The 21362-nt window shown below is 41.4% G+C and overlaps 1 protein-coding gene across 2 annotated transcripts in view; it reads right to left on the reverse strand.

The window, feature by feature from the left end:
* Positions 1 to 3566: 3566 nt before the first annotated feature.
* Positions 3567 to 21362, reverse strand: part of USP15 (ubiquitin specific peptidase 15) — a 112848-nt gene continuing 95052 nt past the window's right edge. For both annotated transcript variants that reach the window (XM_075857007.1, XM_075857008.1), the window contains exons 18-21: positions 17101 to 17250; positions 7917 to 8020; positions 5634 to 5722; positions 3567 to 5517 (exon numbers count right to left, since the gene is read on the reverse strand). In XM_075857007.1, coding sequence (XP_075713122.1) covers positions 5332 to 5517; positions 5634 to 5722; positions 7917 to 8020; positions 17101 to 17250 — 529 coding nt within the window. In that variant the 3' untranslated portion in view covers positions 3567 to 5331. The remainder of the gene's footprint in view (positions 5518 to 5633; positions 5723 to 7916; positions 8021 to 17100; positions 17251 to 21362) is intronic.

Below are 21362 nucleotides of genomic sequence, written 5' to 3' on the forward strand. Positions count from 1 at the left end.
TTCCGCTGTGTAAAAAAAGCGCTACTTACTTCCTCTCTCCTTTGACATCCGCTCCGGCCACGTGACGCTGCAGCCTACGATTGGCTCCAGTGATCACATGGGATGCAACATCACCCCAGGAGGCAGGATTGCAGGAAGGAGGGCGTTCTGGGGAAGATTTTTTTATTTTTTTTCATTTATGCTAAGTGGGAACCCAGCCTAAAGCTGTCCATACACATGATAGCGGTCGGCCAAATGAGTGTTGGTATCTGACAGTGACTTATACCCAGCTGTCTATTGGAATAGATGCCTCTTGCGGTGACTTAGCTCCTCGAGCAACAAAGAATGGCGCATGTTGAAATCCAAGTCAAGCTGCCCCCAAACAACTTGAGACTGTTGGTAGAGCCCAGCAAAATTGGTTCAGCCGATGTAGTCGTCTCTGATTACAGAGTTTTTCAATGTTCCTAAGCCAAGTACTCACTATACAAACACATTACATCAATGTACCCCCAACACAATTATCATACACTGAACAGTCCATAAACAGAGTGTGAGTACCACCTAGAGACATGACGCATACCACCTGGTGTACACGTACCGCACTTTGGAAACCTGGACTTAGAATGCGTAGTAAACAAAAATAGCTGTGTAGCATTTTGTGGAACATTTGACAGTTGTGTTTAATATAGTGACATACAAAATGTGAAAAGACAGTAAGAGGGAGGACTTTCTCAATTATGATAAAATTGTGATCAGCTAACTTGCTTGAGTAAAAAAGTTTTACCTTATAAATAAATGGACGTGTTATGTCCCATGTTATGCCCCTTTAAAGAGGTCTCCCATCTTAGACATTAATGGCATATCCACAGGATATGCCATAAATGTCTGATCGAAGTGGGTCTTGCACCTGTCTCAAGAATTGGGAGTCTCCTGACCAACCTGGTGTTACGCTATGGGAGTGAAGGAAACAGCCGAGCACAGCGATCTAAACTCTTTCTGTAATTTGGACACCCTTTCCATTGATTCTCCACCGGGATGCAGCAGCAAGTGGCCACCTACCGAGGTAGGTCGCGGCCGGGAACTCCGTTCTATAGATAGGTGTGGAGTCCAGAGGTGGGACCCGCATTTATCAGACATTTATTGCATATCGTGTGGATATGCCATAAATGTCTAAGATGCAAATACACCTTTAAATTAATAATACTCAAGATAGTCATTAAAATACTGTATTGATAACGTTTATAGACATGATCATTGCCCACGACAACAAAGACAAAAATTCACGTCAAGCATCTGCTATAACATATTCTAGCTTTAAACCTATTAAATACTGCCACATCCTGGAGAACATAGGAATAAGTTACAAATGTGTAGAACGGGATTAGTGTTAACCCTAGAGTAGGAAATACAAAGATTCCTCAAGTTGAATTCACTAAAATGAGAAATGCATTCCAGAGCTTATCAAGTAAGAAACAATATTCTACTGGCATGACAATAAGAGGTTTTACAGTGGATGTTGTCTTGTGCTGCTGGTATCTAGAAACTAGAAGAGTACAGAAAACAATCAACAACAAAAAAAACAACAAATTGCCCTCAGCAGCCAAAAACATTTCAGATATCACTGTTAATGGGGAAAGTCTCAGGGCCCCATAGATCCAAATCAAGAGAATTACAGTAAAAATACCTTTAATCATTGAGGCACTGGGGAGAATAAAAACCAGTGCAAAGCCAAACTGGAAAAGTTAAAAAACTGCATATATGCAGAGTGAGCAGGGTCTTCCTGGTGTGATGCTAGTGTCAGCACTTTAAGCCAATCTGATATCTCTGCCCTATTGCATCCCCCTTCTAGCGTGAGGTCTCACAGAGAAAAAGACTGCAGTTACATCTCCCTCTATCACGGTCTGCACATTCTGAACATTTAGACAGCACTTGTAGGCGAAGAAATGAGGACTGTCTGCCCCCCCTCTTGCTGCTAACACAGCTCTGCCGCCAAAATAGCGCTGACCCGTCGAGGCATGGACTTCACAAGAGCGCTAAACGTGTCCTATGGTTTCTGGTACCAAGACGTTAGAACAGTGAGATGTGCTGCCCACATGATGCAAATACATGGGGACGAACGCTTGTAGTAATAGTTGTTTGTCCCCATACTAACAATCATTGCTATCGGGAGCTATCGAGTGCCAATTGACTATCTGTATTGTCGATCAGCAGTTGTTTAAATAGGTACTGCACTTTGAACAAACTGATTGCATAAATCAATAGTATAAGTGAATAAGAAACTGTAATATATCTGATTAGAGAAAAATGCCTCTCCCTACTTTTTAGACTCCTTCCTTTGCCCCTCCCTCCTAAAAACCGTTCACTCACTGACTTTCCTGCTTTCGCCGTCTTGTCTTCGAGAAGACGGGCTCTCCTCTCACTAAGTGGTTCAGGTTACAGCTGCCCATAGAAGCCGTTAGAGAGGGGAAGGAGAGTAGGAGTAGAGTGAGAGAAGAAAGACAGACACACATGTCCTGCAGCTGTTCATAGTAAGATCTATATCGGACCCCAGTGCTGGATTCTCAGCTTCACTGCTCAGAACTGCTGTATAGTCTCCTCCATGCTGCTGCAGCTTCCAACTATATATATGATCGATAGAGATAGCACGATTCTCCTCTTCTCTGTGTGCTGTGTGCAATAGACATGATACCAGTTAGGCTCCATCCAGTTGCAGAGAGGGAAAACTGCAAAAAATTGCCATATACAAGTCATAGAATGTCCATATATAGTGTTATTCCTCATGTACACACATTGAGATAACTTTTCAGAAAAAGCTGTTCTATGTGTAGGTACCTTTTAAAAATTGTAAACACAGGCAAATATCTGCCTATGTAAAACCACCTTTACACCTTGTAATATTGGACATACAGACAGCTGTAAATATAACAATGTCTGAGATAGAGACGAGGAATCATGGGAACTGCAGTAATTTACATAGTAATCCCGCCCACATCAAGCCTTAGAAAAATTAAAACTTTGCTTGTCAACATAATGAAAAATAACAACTTCTGAGCTTTGATGTCATCCCCTGGTGACCATTCAGACACATACTTTTATTTGTTTTTCATAAACTCGGAAAACCCACTTTAAGTTGCGAGTTGGGGCCCTCCATGGATGGAACTTATTTTCTCAGTACAACCCACAGATGTTTGAACGGATAGAGATCTGGGGAATTTGGAGGGCGTCATCACCTTCAACCTTTTTGTCACGTTCCTTCAAACCATTCATGAACAATGTATTTGCAGTGAGTAAGAGCACATTATCCTGCTGAAAGAGACCACTATCATTAGGGAATACCGGTACCATAACAGTGAGTACTTAGTCTGCAGTGTTGTTTTCTTTTTTTTTTTATAGGTGGTACATATCAAAGTAACATCCACACGAATGCCAAAACCCAAGGTTTTCCAACACATGCACGCACGCACGCAGTATATAAAAACACAGGTCCGCTTTTATTTTGTCCATTTTCTTATACTGTAAGATTCCATACACTGCATTTTGAATAAACCCCTAATTTGAAAAACAAAGAAAAAACCCAGACTACATAAGGCCTTCAACAACTTTATTTAAATTTATATAAATAAATCATGCACATTTTCAATGTAAACCCAAGTGAACGTAAAGTGCAGACAAACCTGTTACCTCCGTCATGCAGAAGGTTAACAAATGACATTAAAAAATAAAAAACAAAGCAGCTTTAAAATACCAGGATATAATCACATCAGCTTTAATATCGAGCTAAGAAGCAAAGCCATACCCTCAAGTCTCCTGGTCTTATACATTTATTTGTATTCTCAATGCTAATGTATAAATAAAATAATTTACCAAAATGTGCACTCACAGAGTGAACTTTTATTTACAATACACAATTTAAAACCTATTGTATTTTTATTACACTGGTTCAAGTGAAGAACGTTATAATTTTTTTTTTCTTTTTCACTTTTTGTTAATTACTTTTCCTCTGCTGGGACAATAAAGAAATTTGTCAGGTAGTAGATATGTAAAGCATGTCCCACCATTTACAGAGTCCTGTCGTAGGCAGTGTACAAAACAACGATACATTCTTCAAACAAGATCACAGGTAAAGCAGCAAATAAACAACTTGTCTTACAAAATGTTCAATGTTTTCTAGTTTTTTGGCATCCTGGACCCTTGATTGCAGTTAGCCAACGTTAAATCCAAGGCTTGTTTGAAATATACACAGTACAGGTTCGGATAATTGAACATGCAAATGTCAGTTTTTCTATTTTTAGAACAATTTACCCTTTGAGATGAGTTGTAAGGCCATGGTGACTTTTAAAGGGAGCACACGAAATTCCACAGACCTACCTTGGATAAAGTCAAACATTGTAAAAAGTTATATGAACTAAAAAGAGCATCCTCCCATTAAAGATTATTCCACAGTCATTTCAGCCGCACAAAGTGCCATTATAGATTTTTTACATCTACAGCGTCACACAAGAGCTCCAAGCTCCCGAAATAAAATACGCAGATGGGTAGAACTTACAACACAAAGTTGAACGCTTGACTAACAGGTCAGAAAATGCACCAGTTTGAAGCAAATATAACAGGAATTCAAGTGACAAGGGAAACTTACATTCAATTCCCAAAATATTTTTGACACAGCATTGTGAACCCTAATTCAATTCCACAGCTTTAAATAAACTGAAAGCTATATTTTAAAAGGCTAAAACACCTTTGCAATTACCCATGTCATTACTTAGATGGTAAGTGGTTTACACCGATTCCAGAGTGGTTTAAAGACAACTAAGTAAATATATATCTCTACATAACTAAACTATATATCAAGCATAACAAAAAAAACAAAACAAAAAATAAATAAAACAAAAGTGGCTCTAGTTCTGCCTTGGAAATTAAACTAAAGAAAAAATGGCTAGATAAAAACCCACTAGAGTAAGTGATCACACAAGATCACTCTTCTTACCCTCAAGGGCTCTGATCACAAGCCTTATACTCAACAACCAGGACTGTGAGCCTTTGAGAATTTAGGAAATGTCATGTTACAGAATAAACTAGCAAGAGCAGCAAAAGTGAAAATTTTTGTATCTCCTGAACTAAGAATAGCTTGCAGAAACAAGTTTACATGGAGCAGAGATTGTTCAGTCATTGCACTTTCCTGCAATAAAAAGTAAAAACAAAAAAACAAAAAAAAAAAAAAAAACCTCACAAAAAGGTTTACATTCTGTCAGCTGAAATTCACCTTCTTTATTTTGGTAAAGAAAAAATGTTGGCTACTTCGTCGTATTCAAGGTGATTGCCATTCCTATGCATGTGATCACAGGCCCCTTATGTTTAGTTGGTATGCATACAGTTTTCATTCTCTATGTCGTTTTCATTCTCATTCGTCTCCTCGTCGCTCTCCAGTGGGGCACCAGTGGCAGCGGAAGCACCTTGCTTACTTTCTCTGTCGAGAGGGAAGAAGCCAGTTCCGCTTATAGTATCTTGTCGTTGATAAAAGAGAACATACGCTGCTTTCGACTGCACAAAAGAAAATAAAATAATATCTAAGGTTTCTCTGTTCATGAGAATTTAACTTTGCTTTTATAGGATGCATAAACAAATAGAAAACAAGTTTGTACATCTAGAATACTCACAACTATCTGATCTTCAGATGCAGTGGAAACGCTGCTGTCATCAAAATAATACCATTTCCCATCATCTTTATTTTTTGCAAAGGCTGTGTCTAAAAGAGAGAAAAATCAAGAGACATCCAACACCTCTATCCTGTGATCGCTCTTTATCAGTGCAAGAGAATATTTACACATCATTCATATTGTGAACGCCAATTCTAGCCTAGGCCATTCCCTAAGGCCTCATGCACACGACCGTAGTGTTTTTCTGGTCCGCAAATTCCAGGACCGTGTCCCGTGAAATGTCATCCGCAGTTCATCCGTATGTAATCCGCAGTTCATCCGTATGTAATCCGCAAAATGCGGAAGAAAAAAAAAAAGCCTAGGTAAAACAGGATGACGACAGAACTCATTCCCGGTCGTCGCCTAGCAACACTTCCGCAAATCCGCAAAACTGCGGATGACACACAGAGGTGCATCCGCAATTTCCACGGGCCCATTGACTTCTATTGGCATGTCCGCATCGAATTTGCGGCCCGTAATAAGACATGTCCTGAGTTTCTGCGGCACGGATTTGCGGACATGCGGAGACCCGTGAAAACACGGATAGTGTGTATGGGCCCATAGAAATGAATGGGTCCGCAATTCTCCCGTGGATTTGCGGGGGAATTGCGGACGCAAAAACACGGTCGTGTGCATGAGGCCTTAAAAGGAATATTACGTAAAGGAAAGTGCTAATCCCCCATTATTACCCCGGTACCCACCGCCACCAGGGGTATCGGGAAGAGCCGGGTGCGATCCAGTAGCAGACATCTGGAGTGATGGCCGGGCAGTGGGCGACCGCTGGCTGGTATTATGAGGCTAGGAAGGGACAAAAACAGCCCTTTACACCCTGGTAATGCTAGCCTGCAGCTGCTTTATTGTATCTGGTAGTTATGAAAATGGGGGGGGGGACCCTACATCGGTTTCAACTATTTGAAAAAACAAAACACACAACAACGTGGCCCCACCCCCCAATTTTATAAACCAGACAGTGCCCGGCCATCACTACAGATGGTCCGGTAAAATGATCAGCAGGTCCTGCCATTGTACAAATCAGTCGCAAAATGTAACTGCACTATACCTGCCAATTTGAGGACACCTCTTCCTGGCTTGTAGCCAAAAATATGGAGGGGTGGTGAGTTTTGTCATTAGTACAGAGAGTCTCCCTCCCACATTTACAGCAGCTGTGTGTCAGGTTGCTTTGCCTGATTCACCTTGCTGTAATTATGGGAAGTGCTCCCTCTAGTGGCCAACATAGGAAAACATGTCAAATTATTATTTAATTTTTAATACTTCCAACCTTGTGGAAGAAAAACAAAAATAAAAAATAAAATAAAAATAAATAAAATAATAAAAATAAGTAACTTACTTCATTTGCAACACATTCCCTTCAAAGGAGTTGTCTCGGTTTTAGAAAACCCATTTTCATTTACCGTATTTTGGATTTATTTTGAGTTAAAAGAAGGGGATCTTTTGTATGGTGGTAACAAAGTGTGTCTCTCGCTTTGTAGGACCTGTCCTGTCCTGCATTACACAGATATGAATGGGCACTGAGAAATACTTAATTTCCCCTGTGGCGGCGCTGCAGTGAATTTGAACACTTACTACAAGGATCCCTACAGTTTATAGCTGATCCCTGGGGGTTCCAGCAGAGGGACACTTCACGTCAGATTTTTGTTCAAGGGACCCTTCTAACAAGTAGGGATTGTCCAAAGCGTACAACCCATTTAATAGTACTCTCCTTATTTTTGGTTTCAATAGAACCCAAATGCTGAGCAAGAGATCATCTTGCAGAATTAAAAATATGTAATAATTAATATACTTTATAAAATAAACACTAACTTTTTCAACTTTATAAAGTGTATACATCAAGGATCTTTACAGCGCATTATAATTGTGCTTTTTCAGCGGTTTCCGTAAGTTAGGTATCCTCAAGGAACCCACTCTGCAATGCGGGTTTTTGGTGTACCAGTGTATGTAGCTGTAATACGGCACCCATGGACTTCCATGGGTCTCTACTGTGCCTATGATTTCATTCAGAGGCTTTTTGTCTGATACTCTCAGTGAAATATACTAGTATTTTCCCTTATAAAGCAGTTAATCCTGTGTAGTACATCCTACATAAAAATACAATTTAAATGCTCATCTAGGCTAAAACAATCTCATCTGCTCTCTTTTTCTTTACGCAATTTTCGCAAAATTCTCACAATAGACGCAAGAAATCATGTATAATGAACAGTAGAAATAAAAAGGTCTGTGACTTACAATGACCACCTCCCATTCCTCCATAGTGGTTTGATACAGCAATTAAGTTGTAGCAACTAGGACCTGCATTTGGATTGATGAGGAATTTTGACATGTCCAAATCACTATTGAGAAAAAGATCACAATACGAGTACAATACATTACACATCATATAGATCTTGCATACAACATAAAATATAAGACACACAAGTATTATAAAAGTAATAAGCATGGAGGTTGTGTAATGGATTAGAAAAGGGAGTATAGTTCCGTACATTGCATATACAGTGCATTCGGAAAGTCTTCAAATCCATTAACGATTTTCACATTATGTTATGTTGAGGCCTTGTGTTAAAAATAAAAAAAAATATGTTTTTCCTTGTCATTCTGCACGCAATACCTATAGTGAAAACAGAATTTTTGAAATTTTTGCTAATCTATTATAATTAAAAACTCAAATTTTGCATTGACAGAAGTATTCAGACCATTCACTATGACACTTGAAATTAAGCTCTGGGGGCCTCCCATTTCTCTAGATCAGGGGTCTCAAACTCGGCCGGGTAAGTGGGCCGCATATAGAAAAAATGGGAAGTTGACGGGCCGCATTACTTTCAAATTTGATACAATACAAAATTATTGTTAATCAATTAGTTATTTGAACTACTATAACACTATATTACTATAATAATAATACTACATTACTATAATAATACCGCTAGGTTTAAAATTTGAGATATTTCTCCACGTGCTTATTTCAACAATCCAGCTTTCCAGTTTAAGTGTCGCTAAATGCAGTCCGGCGGCTCAGTTAGCACACGTCAAGATTGGGCAGCCCCTTTTTAGATAGTGCCGCAGTGCCCTCTGTGGATGCTGCCGCAGTGCCCTCTGTGGATGCTGCCGCAGTGCCCTCTGTGGATGCTGCCGCAGTGCCCTCTGTGGATGCTGCCGCAGTGCCCTCTGTGGATAATGCAACACACCCCTAGATAATGCCAGTGTCCTCTTCAGATACTGTCACACACCCACTTGTAGATAACGCCACAGTGCCCTCTGTAGAGGCTGCCACAGTGCCCCCTGTAGAGGCTGCCACAGTGCCCCCTGTAGAGGCTGCCACAGTGCCCCCTGTAGAGGCTGCCACAGTGCCCTCTGTAGAGGCTGCCACAGTGCCCTCTGTAGAGGCTGCCACAGTGCCCTCTGTAGAGGCTGCCACAGTGCCCTCTGTAGAGGCTGCCACAGTGCCCTCTGTAGAGGCTGCCACAGTGCCCTCTGTAGAGGCTGCCACAGTGCCCTCTGTAGAGGCTGCCACAGTGCCCTCTGTAGAGGCTGCCCCAGTGATGTCAGGGGCTTGCCCAGAGCTGGAGTCCCAGGCAGAGCGCTAGTAGGCTCTTCCTGGGACTCCAGCTGTGCTCCTGACATCACTGGGACTCCTGCTCTGGGGAAGCCCCTGACATCATTGTCGATGTATGGATAGCGATGTCAGAGGCTTCCCCAGAGTCCCGGAGCAGAGGCGATAATAGCGCTCTGCTCAGGACTCCGGCTCTGGGGAAGCCCCAGACATCGCTGTTCATATGTGGACAGCGATGTCAGGGAATTCCATAGAGTCCAGGAGCAGAGCCGACACCAGCGCTCTGCTCCGCTCTGGGCAAGACCCTGACACACTGTCCATATATGGGCAGCGATGTCAGGGAATTCCACAGAGTCCCAGAGCAGAGCCGACACCAGCGCTCTGCTCGGGACTCCGGCTCTGGGGAAGCCCCAGACATCGCTGTTCATATGTGGACAGCGATGTCAGGGAATTCCAGAGTCTCGGAGCAGAGCCGATACTAGCGGCTCTGTGTCCCGCGGGCCGCAGATGACAGCCCCAGGGGCCGCATGCGGCCCGCGGGCCGCGTGCTTGAGACCCCTGCCCTAGATCATCTTTGAAATGTTTCTACACCTTGATTGGAGTCCACCTGTGCTAAATTCATTTGATAAGAAACACCCCTGTCTATATAAGGTCTCACAGGTGACACTGCATATCAGAGCAAAAACCAAGCCATGAGGAAGAAAGAACTGTCTGTAGAGCTCAGAGATTGAATTGTGTGGAGGCACAGATCTGCAGAAGGGTACTAAAATTTCCCAAGAGAACAGTGGCCTCCATAATTCTTAAATGGAAGAAGTTTGGAACAACCAGGACTATTCCTAGAGCTGGCCAACCCACCAAACTAAGTAATTGAGCTAGAAGGGTCTTAGTAAGAGAGGTGACCAAGAACTTAATGGTCACTCTGGCTGAGCTCCAAAGATCCTGTGTGAAGATGGGAGAAACTTCCAGAAAGTCAACCATCACAGCAGCACTCCACCAATCTGGGCTTTATGGCAGAGTGGCCAGAAGGAAGCCTTTCCTCAGTAAGAGACACATGAAAGCCCGCCTGGAGTATGGAAAAAAGCACCTAAAGTATTCTCACAGACTGTGAGAATCAAGGTTCTGTGGTCTGATAAAACCAAGATTGATCTTTTTGGCCTCAATTATAAGCGTCATGTCTGGAGGATACCAGACACTGCTCAACACCTGCCCAATACCATCCCTACAGTGAAGCATGGTGGTGGCAGCATCATGCTGTGGGGGTGTTTTTCAATGGCTGGGACAAGGAGACTGGTCAGGTTTGAAGGAAAGATGAATGGAGCAAAGTACAGGAGATATTCTTAACCCCTTCCCGCACCTGGACGTAACTGTACGTCCAGGTGAGCAGTAACTTCGCGCACCTTGGCGTACAGTTACGTCCGCGCTTTAACAGTTAACCGCCGCACGGCGCTACACCGCAGCGGCGGTTAACTGTGCAGGGTGTCAGCCCTGCTCTCCCCGTTGCCGATCAGCGGCCTGTCGCCGCTGAAATCGGCAATTAACCCCTTCGATGCGGTGGTCGATTGCGATCACCACATCGAAGAGGTTTACAGCGGATCGGCAGCCCCCCACATGTATTTGCGGGGGCTGGCGATCCTTATCATGGCAACCAGAGGCCAGAAAATGACCTCCGGGTTGCCATGTACGGAAGCCTCGGAGGATCAGCCTCCGGCCGTTCCTCCTCTGCTTCCTGTCAGTGTGACAGTCACGTCACAATGACAGTTAGAACACATTACACTACGTGTGTAGTGTAATGTGTTCCAGCAGCGATCAGAGCTGCCAGTCTAAGTGTCCCCTAGTGGGACAAGTAAAAAAAAAGATAATAAAAATGTTTTTAAAAAGTGTAAAAATAAAAGTTATAAGTGACATAAACAAAGAATGCTTTTTTTCCTATAATAAGTCTTTTATTATAGGAAAAAAATTAACACGTTAAAAAAAGTACACATATTTGGTATCACCGCGTTCGTAACGACCCCAACTATAAAACTGTAATATTATTTTTCCCGCACGGTGAACACCGCAAAAAAAATAAACAAAAAACAGTGCCCGAATCACAATTTTTTGGTTACCAACCCTCCCAAAATATACAATAAAAAGTGATCAAAAAGTCGCACGTACGCCAAAATGCTACCAATACAAACTACATCCCGTCCCGCAAAAAACAAGCCCTTACAGCGCTTTTTTGACTGAAAAATAAAAACGTTATGGCTCTCAGAATACGGTGACACAAAAATGTATTTATTTTATAAATAAGTGATTTTATTACACAAACGCTGCAAAACATAAAAAAATTATATACATCTGGTATCGCCGTAATCGTACCGACCCGCAGAATAAAGTAAAATGGTCATTTATAGCCCAGGGTGAAGGCCATAAAAAAAAGAATAAAAAACATTGTCAGAATTGATGGTTTTTGGTCACCTTGCTTGCCAAAAAATGGAATAAAACGTGATCCAAAAAATTTCTGGTACCCCAAAATGGTACCAATGAAAACCTACAGATTGTCCCGCAAAGAATAAACCCTCACACGGCTCCGGTGGAGAAAAAATAAAAAAGTTCTGGCTCCCAGAATATGGCGATGCAAAATGTGCAGAGTGTCCAAAAGCGGATAAGATCGGGCGCCATTTATCAGTGCGACACCGGCCACATATCTGCGGATTATTATTTATTTACTGCATTATTATACCCTCTTATTATGCCCTGATGTACCCCGCACAGATTACATATGCCCCCACATTACAAACTGAAACACCAGTAAAACCCCAAACAGAACAACTACCAAGCTACATCTGCGCCCCAAAAGCCAAATGGCGTCCCTCCCTTCTGAGCCCTGCAGCGTGCCTAAACACCAGTTTACGTCCACAGATATGGCATCGCCATACCCGGGAGAACCCGGTTAATATTTTATGAGGTATTTGTCTTCAGTGGCACAAACTGGGCATAACATGTAGTGCACTAAAATGGCATATGAGTGGAAAATTGTAATTTTCACTCCGCACCATGCGCTGCGCATTAACCCCTGCGCGCACCACGACATAGCATGTCGTAGTGTGGGGGGTGATGTATGGAGCGTCTCACGTGAAAAATAAAGAATTTAAAACTGCAAAATCGCTGTTTTTTTGGTCACCTTGGCTCTACCTAAAAATGTAATAAAAAGTGCTCAAAAAGTTGTATGTACCAAAAAATGGTACCAATAAAAACGACCGCTCGTCCCTCAATAAATAAGCCCTCATACCGCTCTATTGACTGAAAAATAAAAAAGTTGTGGCTCTTGGAACGCGGGGAGTAAAAAAACTAAAAAGGAAAATAAAAAAAATGGATCAGTCCAGAAAGGGTTAATTACTTTCTAATGAAAAACCATTTATGACCACACGTGAGGTATTGCCGTACTCGGGAGAAATTGCTTTACAAATGTTGGGGTGCATTTTCTCCTTTATCCTTTGTGAAATTGAAAAAAATCAACATTTTAGTGGAAGAAATGTTGATATTAATTTTTCATGGCCCAATTCTAATAAATCCTGCAAAAGACTTGTGGGGTCTAAATTCCCACTATATCCCTAGATAGATTCTTTAAGTGGTGTAATTTCCACTTTTGGGGGGTTTCCACTGTTTTGGCCTCTCAGGGGCTTTGCAAATGCGACATGGCACCCAAAAACCATTTCAGCTAAATTTGAGCTCCAAAAGCCAAATAGCGCTCCTTGCCTTCTAAGCCCCGCTGTGGGTCCAAACAGCACTTTATTACCACATATGGCGTATTTACGTAATCGGGAGAAATGGTTTTACAAATGTTGGGGTGCTTTTTCGCCTTTATTCCTTGTAAAAATTAAAAATGGCTACCTTTTTTCAGAAAAAAAGTTGATTTTTACCTTTACAGAATAATTCCAATGAATTCAGCAAAACAACCGTGGGGTCAAAATGCTAACTTTACCCCTAGAAAAATTCCTTGATGAGTGTAGTTTCCAAAATGGGGTCACTTTCCGGGGGATTCCACTATTTTGTTCCCTCCAGTGCATTTCAAACGCGACATGGCACTGAAAACTATACCATCAAAATCAGAATTTCAAAATCCAAATGGTGCTCCTTCCCTTCTGAGTCCTGCTGTGGGTCCAAACAGCAGTTTATTACCACATATGGGGTATTGCTATAAATCAGGAGAAATTGCTTTACATATGTTGGGGTGTTTTTTCTCTTTTATTCCTTGAAAAAATTACAAATTTCTACGTTTTTTCAGAAAAAAAAGTAGATTTTCACCTTCACAAACTAATTCAAATAAATTTAGCAAAAAAACTGTGGGTTCAAAATGCTAATTATACCCCTAGATAAATTCCCTGAGGGGTGTAGTTTCCAAAATGAGGTCACTTTTGGGGGTCTTTAGTGTTTTGGCCCTACAAGACCTCTTCAAACCTGACATGGTACCTAAAATATATGCTAAAAAAAAGGAGGCCCCAAAACCCACTAGGTGCTCCTTTGCTTCTGAGGCCGGTGTTTCAGTCCATGACCGCACTAGGGCCACATGTGGGGTATTTCTAAAAACTGCAGAATCTGGTCAATAAATAATAAGTTACATTTCTCGGGTAAAACCTCCTGTGGTATAGAAAAAAATGTATTACAAATGAATTTTGTAAAAAAAAAATGAAATTTGTAACTTTCACCTCTACTTTGCTTTAATTCCTGTGAAACGCCTAAAGGGTTAATACACTTTCTGAATGCTGTTTTGAATACTTTGAGGGGTGCAGTTTTCAAAATGGGGTGATTTATGGGGACTTTCTAAAATATAAGGCCCTCAATGCCACTTCAGAACTGAATTGGTCCTTGTAAAAATCGCCTTTTGAAATTTTCTTGAAAATATGAGAAATCGCTGCTAAAGATCTAAGCCTTGTAACGTCCTAGAAAAATAAAAGAATGTTCAAAAAACGATGCCAACATAAAGTAGACATATGGGGATTGTTAACTAGTGACTATTTTGTGTGGTATTACTATCTGTTTTACAAGCAGATACATTTAAATTGAGAAAAATGCTAATTTTTGCAAATTTTCTCCAAATCTTGGTGTTTTTTACAAATAAATATTGAATTTATCAACCAAATTTTTTCACTAACATAAAGTACAATATGTCACGAGAAAACAATCTCAGAATCGCTTGGATAGGTAAAAGCATTCCGGAGTTATTACCACATAAAGTGACACATGTCAGATTTGAAAAATCGGCTTCGTCCTGAAGGCCAAAACAGGCTGTCCTGAAGGGGTTAATAAAAACCTGATCCAGAGTGCTCTGGACCCCAGACTGGGCCAAAGGTTCAACTTCCAACAAGACAAAGACCCCTAAGCACACAAGCAAGACAACACAGGAGTGGCTTAGGGACAACTCTGAATCTCCTTGGGTGGCCTGGCCTGGCCAGAGACCTAACTTGAACCCAATCGAACATCTCTGGAGAGACCTGAAAATGGCTGTCTGACTGTCCCCATTTAACCTGACAGAGTTTGAGAGGATCTGCAGAGAAGAATGCCAGAAAAATCTCCAAATCCAGGTGTGGAAACCTTAAAGAGGCTCTGTCACCAGATTTTGCAACCCCTATCTGCTATTGCAGCAGATCGGCGCTGCAATGTAGATTACAGTAACGTTTTTATTTTTTAAAAACGAGCATTTTTGGCCAAGTTATGACCATTTTCGTATTTATGCAAATGAGGCTTGCAAAAGTACAACTGGGCGTGTATTATGTGTGTTACATCGGGGCGTGTTTACTACTTTTACTAGCTGGGCATTCTGATGAGAAGTATCATCCACTTCTCTTCAGAACGCCCAGCTTCTGGCAGTGCAGATCTGTGACGTCACTCACAGGTCCTGCATCGTGTCGGCCACATCGGCACCAGAGGCTACAGTTGATTCTGCAGCAGCATCAGCATTTGCAGGTAAGTAGCTACATCGACTTACCTGCAAACGCCGATGCTGCTGCAGAATCATCTGTAGCCTCTGGTGCCGATGTGTCCTCGCTCGTCTGACACGATGCAGGACCTGTGAGTGACGTCACAGCGTGATCTCTCGAGAACACGCTGTGTCTGCACTGCCAGAAGCTGGGCGTTGTGAAGAGAAGTGGATGATACTTCTCATCAGAAAGCCCAGCTAGTAAAAGTAGTAAACACGCCCCGATGTACGCACATAATACACGCCCAGTTGTACTTTTACTTTTCAACACGCCCACTTGGACTTTTGCAAGCCTCATTTGCATAAATACGAAAATGGTCATAACTTGGCCAAAAATGCTCGGTTTTTAAAAATAAAAACGTTACTGTAATCTACATTGCAGCGCCGATCTGCTGCAATAGCAGATAGGGGTTGCAAAATCTGGTGACAGAGCCTCTTTAAGACGTTATAACCAAGAAGACTGGAGGCTGTTATCGCTGCCAAAGATGCTTCAACTAAGTACTGAGTAAAGGGTCTGAAGATTTACGTCAATGCAATATTTTAGATTTTACTTTTCAATAAATTAGCAAAGATTACTAACATTCTGTTTTCACTGTTAGGCCTCATGCACACGAACGTATTTTTTTTCCTCCCGTAAATACGGGTCCTTGGTCACACGTATTCGACCCGTATTGCACCAGTATTTGCGGGTCCGGTGTCACCAGCATTCCACCCGTATTTACGGGCACGTTTTCACTGCAAAATTGCACTGCACTAATCGGCAGCCCCTTCTCTCTATCAGTGCAGGATAGAGAGAAGTGGTAGCCCTTTCCGCAGTAAAAGAAATTCATACTTACTCGGCCGTTGTCTTAGTGATGCGTCCCTCTTTCGACATCCAGCCCGACCTCCCTGGATGACGCGGCAGTCCATGTGACCACTGCAGCCTGTGATCAGCTGCAGTGGTCACATGGGCTGAAACGTCATTCCAGGAGGCCGGACTGGAGGAAGAAGCAGGGAGTTCTGGGTAAGTATGAACACCTTTTTTTTTTTGCAGGTTGATCTATATTGTGATCGGTAGTCACTGTCCAGGGTGCTGAAAGAGTTACTGACGATCGTTTAACTCTTTCAGCACCCTGGACAGTGACTATCTCGACGTCGCCTAGCAACGCTCCCGTAATTACGGGTGCACATACGTAGCCACCCGTAATTACGGGAGCCCCATAGACTTCTATGGGCCTGCCTGTGCCGTTATTCCGGCCTGAAATAGGACATGTTCTATATTTTTCAACGGCACGGCAACCTTCCCGTAAGCATACAGGGAGGTACCCGCAGCCAATAGAAGTCTGTGGGCCTGTAATTACGGCCCGTAACTATGGGCGTTTTTACGTTCGTGTGCATGAGGCCTTATTATGGGGTATTGAGTGCAGAATGATGGGGAAAAACTTGAATTTCTTTTTATTTTAGCAGAAGGCCTCAACAAAACAAAATGTGAAAAAATGTAAAGGATCTGAAGACTTTCCGAATACATTGTAAGAACAGTCTTGAAAATGTAAGCTTTCATGTCAGCAGTACGAACTTTGGTACTAGGTTAAGACACGTGATAGAATAAAGGCTTGACTGAGGACATTAAACTTCAGGACCGCAGGAACTAGGGGCATTAAACCTGTGAACACCAGTCACTGGGACATAAATTATCGAGACACCAGGGATGGTGATCTAGACACTAAACCCTCAGGACACAGAGGCCCAGGGGAATTAAACATTTGATCACTGGAAACACACCAGGAATAAAATCGGTAGACTTGTAGAAGTTGGAGGAGATAATATTGTCCATGAACAGAAAGTGACATAATAGCTGGTTGTTCTGTATAGATGTTAGGATATAGTTATATCGATTTGTTACAGAATGTTTACGGTTAACTTACCATACAGGAAAATCAACTAATGTATCCAGTTTATCCCTCATGTATCTACTATAAGAAAAGCGTTTCAAGTGCACCACAAGAACTGGTGGCAAAGACCATAGATCTAATTTTTTGGTTGCTTGCTGATGTTTCTTGCAATTTGGACAATACCTGTGAAAAAATACATGAAATTTGAGTTCTTGCATAGTATAGTACAATAATCTCCAAAAAGGTTATAAATGATGACCAATCATCATGCTTAGCGGCTAGCATTTAGCTACAAAACTGGCCCAATGTGATTCCTTTCAACATCCATTATAATGAATAGAGAATGGACACGAATAGGTCTCTCTCGTTCAGCATAATTGGGATGGTCACTATATGGCGTAGTATAGTAGATATAAAAAGTCTACGCACCCCTGTTTAAAATGTCAGGTTTTTGTCATGTCAAAAAATCAGTACAAGTTGAATCATTTCAGAACTTTTTCCACCTTTAATGTGACCCATAATCTGTACAATTTCATTGAAAAATAAACAGAAATCATTTATAGGGGAAAAATAAAAAAACTACAATAATGTGGTTGCATAAGTGTAAACACCCTCTTATAATTGGGGTTGTGTTCTGAATTAGCCAATCACATTTAAACTCATGTTAAATAGTAGTCAGTACACAGCTGCCATTATTTAAAGTGATTCTGGGTAACCCCATATAAAGTTCAGCTGTTCGATTAGGATTTTCCTGACATTTTCTTTGTTGCATGTGACAGCAAAAGCCATGGTCCATAAAGAGCTTACAACACATCAAAGGGATCGGATTGTTGAAAGGCATCAGTCAGGAGAAGGGTACCAAAGAATTTCCAAGGCATTAGATATACCATCGAACACATTTGGCACAACAGTGACATTACCAAGAACTGGACTTCCCTCAAAACTTGATGAAAAGACAACACGAAAATTGGTCTGGGAGGTTACCAAGAGGCCTACCTCAACATTAAAGGAGCTGCAGGACTTTCTGGCAGGTACTGGTTGTGTAGTGAATGTGACAACAATCTCCCATATTCTTCATTTGTCTGGGCTGTGGGGTAGAGTGGCAAGATGGAAGCTTTTTCTAACAAAGAAAAACATCCAAGCCGGCTATGTTTTGCAAAGACCTACATCAAGTCTGCCAAAAGCATGTGGGAAAACGTGTTATGGTCTGTTAAGACCAAGGATGAACTTTTTGGCCATAATTCCAAAAGGTATGTTTAGCGCAAAGCCAACAGTGAAGAATGGTGGAGGCAGCATTATGCTTTGGGGCTGTTTTTCTGTAGCTGGAACTTTAGTCAAAAGGTGGGGGGAATTATGAACAGTTCCAAATATCACTCAATATTGGGGGAAACCTGCAGGCCTCTGCTAAAATGCTGAAGAGGAATTTCACCTTTCAGCACGACAACGACCCAAATCAACAAAAGAATGGCTTCACCAGAAGATCAAAGTTTTGGAATGGTCCAGCCAGAGCCCAGAAAAGAATCTCATTGAGGGGGTGACCTGAAGAGGGCTGTACACAGGAGATGCCCTCGAGATCTGACAGATTTGGAGCGTTTTTGCAAGGAAGAGTGGGCAACAATTGCCAAGTCAGGATGTGCCATGCTGATAGACTTCTACCCAAAAAGACTGAATGCTGTCATAAAGTCAAAGGGTAATTCAACAAAGTATTAGTTTAAGGGTGTGCATATTTATGCAACCACATAATTTTTGTTCTTTATTTTTATTTTTCCACCATGAAAGATTTCAGTTTGTTTTTCAATACAATTGTACAGATTATAGGTGAAAATAATGGTGGAAAAAATTCAGAAATGATTAATCTTGCAATGATTTTTTTAACATGACAAAAACCTGTCATTTTCTAACGGGTGTGTAGACTTTTTATATCCACTGTACATAAGCTGTATGTTAACATTATACAGTTCTGGCCAAAAGTTTTGAGACACACAAATTTTGTTTTTCACAGTTTGCTGCTTCAGTTTTTATTGTGGCAATTTGCATTAACTCTAAATTGTTATGAAGAGTGATCAGATGAATTGCAAAGTCATTCCTTGCCATGACAATGAACTTAATCACAAAAAAAAACATTTCCACTGCATTTCAGCCCTGCCACAAAATGACCTGCTAACATCATTTCAGTGATCTTCTCTTTAGATCAGGAGAAAGTGTTACCAAGGACAAATACTGACATCACTCTGTCATGCTGATTGAATTATAAGAGCAGACTAGTTGCTTTAAAAGGGAAATGGTGCTTGAAATCATTGTCTTCTTCTGTTAACCATGGTTACTTCCAAGGAAACACGTGCAGTCATGATTGCTTTGCATCAAAAGGGCTTTACATGCAAGCACATGGTTAAATTAGGGGCAATTTTTTAAGCAACAATTTATCGGAACATCGAGAAGAGAGGTACAATTGCTGTGACGAAGGCTTCAGGGTGCACAATAATGTCCAGCAAGTGCCAGGACCATCTCCTAAAGAGTATTCAGCTATGGCATTGGTTCAACACCAGTGCAGAGCTTGCTCAGGAATGGCAGCAGGCAGGTGTCAGTACATCTGCACGCACAGTGAGGTGAAGGCTTTTGGAGGCTGGCCTGGTGTCAAGAAGGGCAGCAAAGACGCCACTTCTCTCCAAGAAAACCATCAAGGACAGACTGACATTCTGCAGAAAGTACAGGGATTAGACCACAGAGGACTGGTGTAAAGTTATTTTCTCTGATGAAGTCCCCTTCAGACTGTTTGGGATATCTGGAAGAATGATTATCTGGAGAAGAAAAGGTGAACACTACCATGAGTCCTGTGTAATGCCAACAATAAAGCATTCTGACCATTCATGTGTGGGGTTACTTTTCATCTAAGGGAGTGGGCTCACTCACAATTTTGAGTAAGAACGCTTCCATGAATAAAGAATGGTATCTAAACATCATCCAAGAGCATCTTCTAACGATCCAGCATGATGGAGAACCTTGTCACAAGGCAAAAGTGATAATTAAGTGGTTCTGTAAACAAAATATTAATATAATTTCAATCCTATTGAAAACTAGTGGTCAATCCTCAAAGAGCGTGTGGACAAACAAAGACATGGAAAATGTGATAAACTCCAAGCACTGATCAGGCAGGAATGGGTTGTCATCAGTCAGGATTTGACCCAGAAGCTGATATCCAGCATGTCAGGACGAATTGCAGAAGTTTTGAAAAAGAAGGATAAACACTGTAAATGTTGAGTCTTTACATAAACTAGATGTGTTTGTCAATAAAAGTTAAAAACTTATGAAATGCTTATAATTGTACTTCAGTATACTACAGAAACATCGGATTAAAAAAAAGCACAAACTTTGTGAAAATCAAAATTTTGTCAGTCTCAAAACTTTTGGCTAGACATGTATGCTTGCCTGAAAATAGCTTGGCATATATTACGTATCACATTATATCAATCCTATTGACTTATTTTTCGTGCAGTCTGAAGGCCATTTCCAAAGCAAATTATAGTAATGTAGTTTATGATGCAATTTTCTGATGATTTTATTTTTTTTTTATACAACTTGGGCAAAACATTTCTTTATTAAAACAAGTTACAGACTCTCCTGTAGTAGCAAGCTATAATAAATTCCCCAAGTGTCTTTTTTTATTCACTGGTTTTATAACCTTCCTTTCTGCGTCAGTTTTCTGGAGTAGAGAAGCTGTAAAAAACCAAAAAGTCGCAAATTGCAAAGTAAATTGCAACTTTTGGGCATTTTAAAATCGCCCTCGCCACTTTTGCGGAAAAAGGAACATGTCTTAACAAAAGGGGGCAGGGCAACATGTGGCCCAACAGATTTACTATAAATTTACACCAGAAAGCAGCATAGATTTAACGGATATGGTGGGAAGTGAGTTGTAGGCACAGTGTGTCAGTTTTACCCAGAGTGATCCCTTTAATGAGTATTCTCATCTGGTGATTTATATCTGATAGGAGGGGAATCTATCTCTATGACCTCTATATATGTGAAGGAAGGGGGTCCCCTGTTTGGCAATCCAGAGAGATAGAGGTGAGGAGGACAGGTGATCTTGCAAGTTTGTTGCTTTCTCCAAAGTTTATGGAAGTTTAGGAACCCCCACCTGTCAGCAATCCATGGCATACACTGGTGATAGGCCATAAAAGTCTCAGATAGCAATAATCCTTTAAGTGTCATTGGGCAGTACAATCTGACAATATGGCCCTTGAACCAGAGAGGTTACATCTCTATGCGGACGCAAGAATCCAGTCAATACAGGGCAGATG

This window comes from Rhinoderma darwinii, chromosome 3 (assembly GCF_050947455.1).
Source record: "Rhinoderma darwinii isolate aRhiDar2 chromosome 3, aRhiDar2.hap1, whole genome shotgun sequence".
In the NCBI taxonomy this organism is placed as follows: Eukaryota; Metazoa; Chordata; class Amphibia; order Anura; family Rhinodermatidae; genus Rhinoderma; species Rhinoderma darwinii.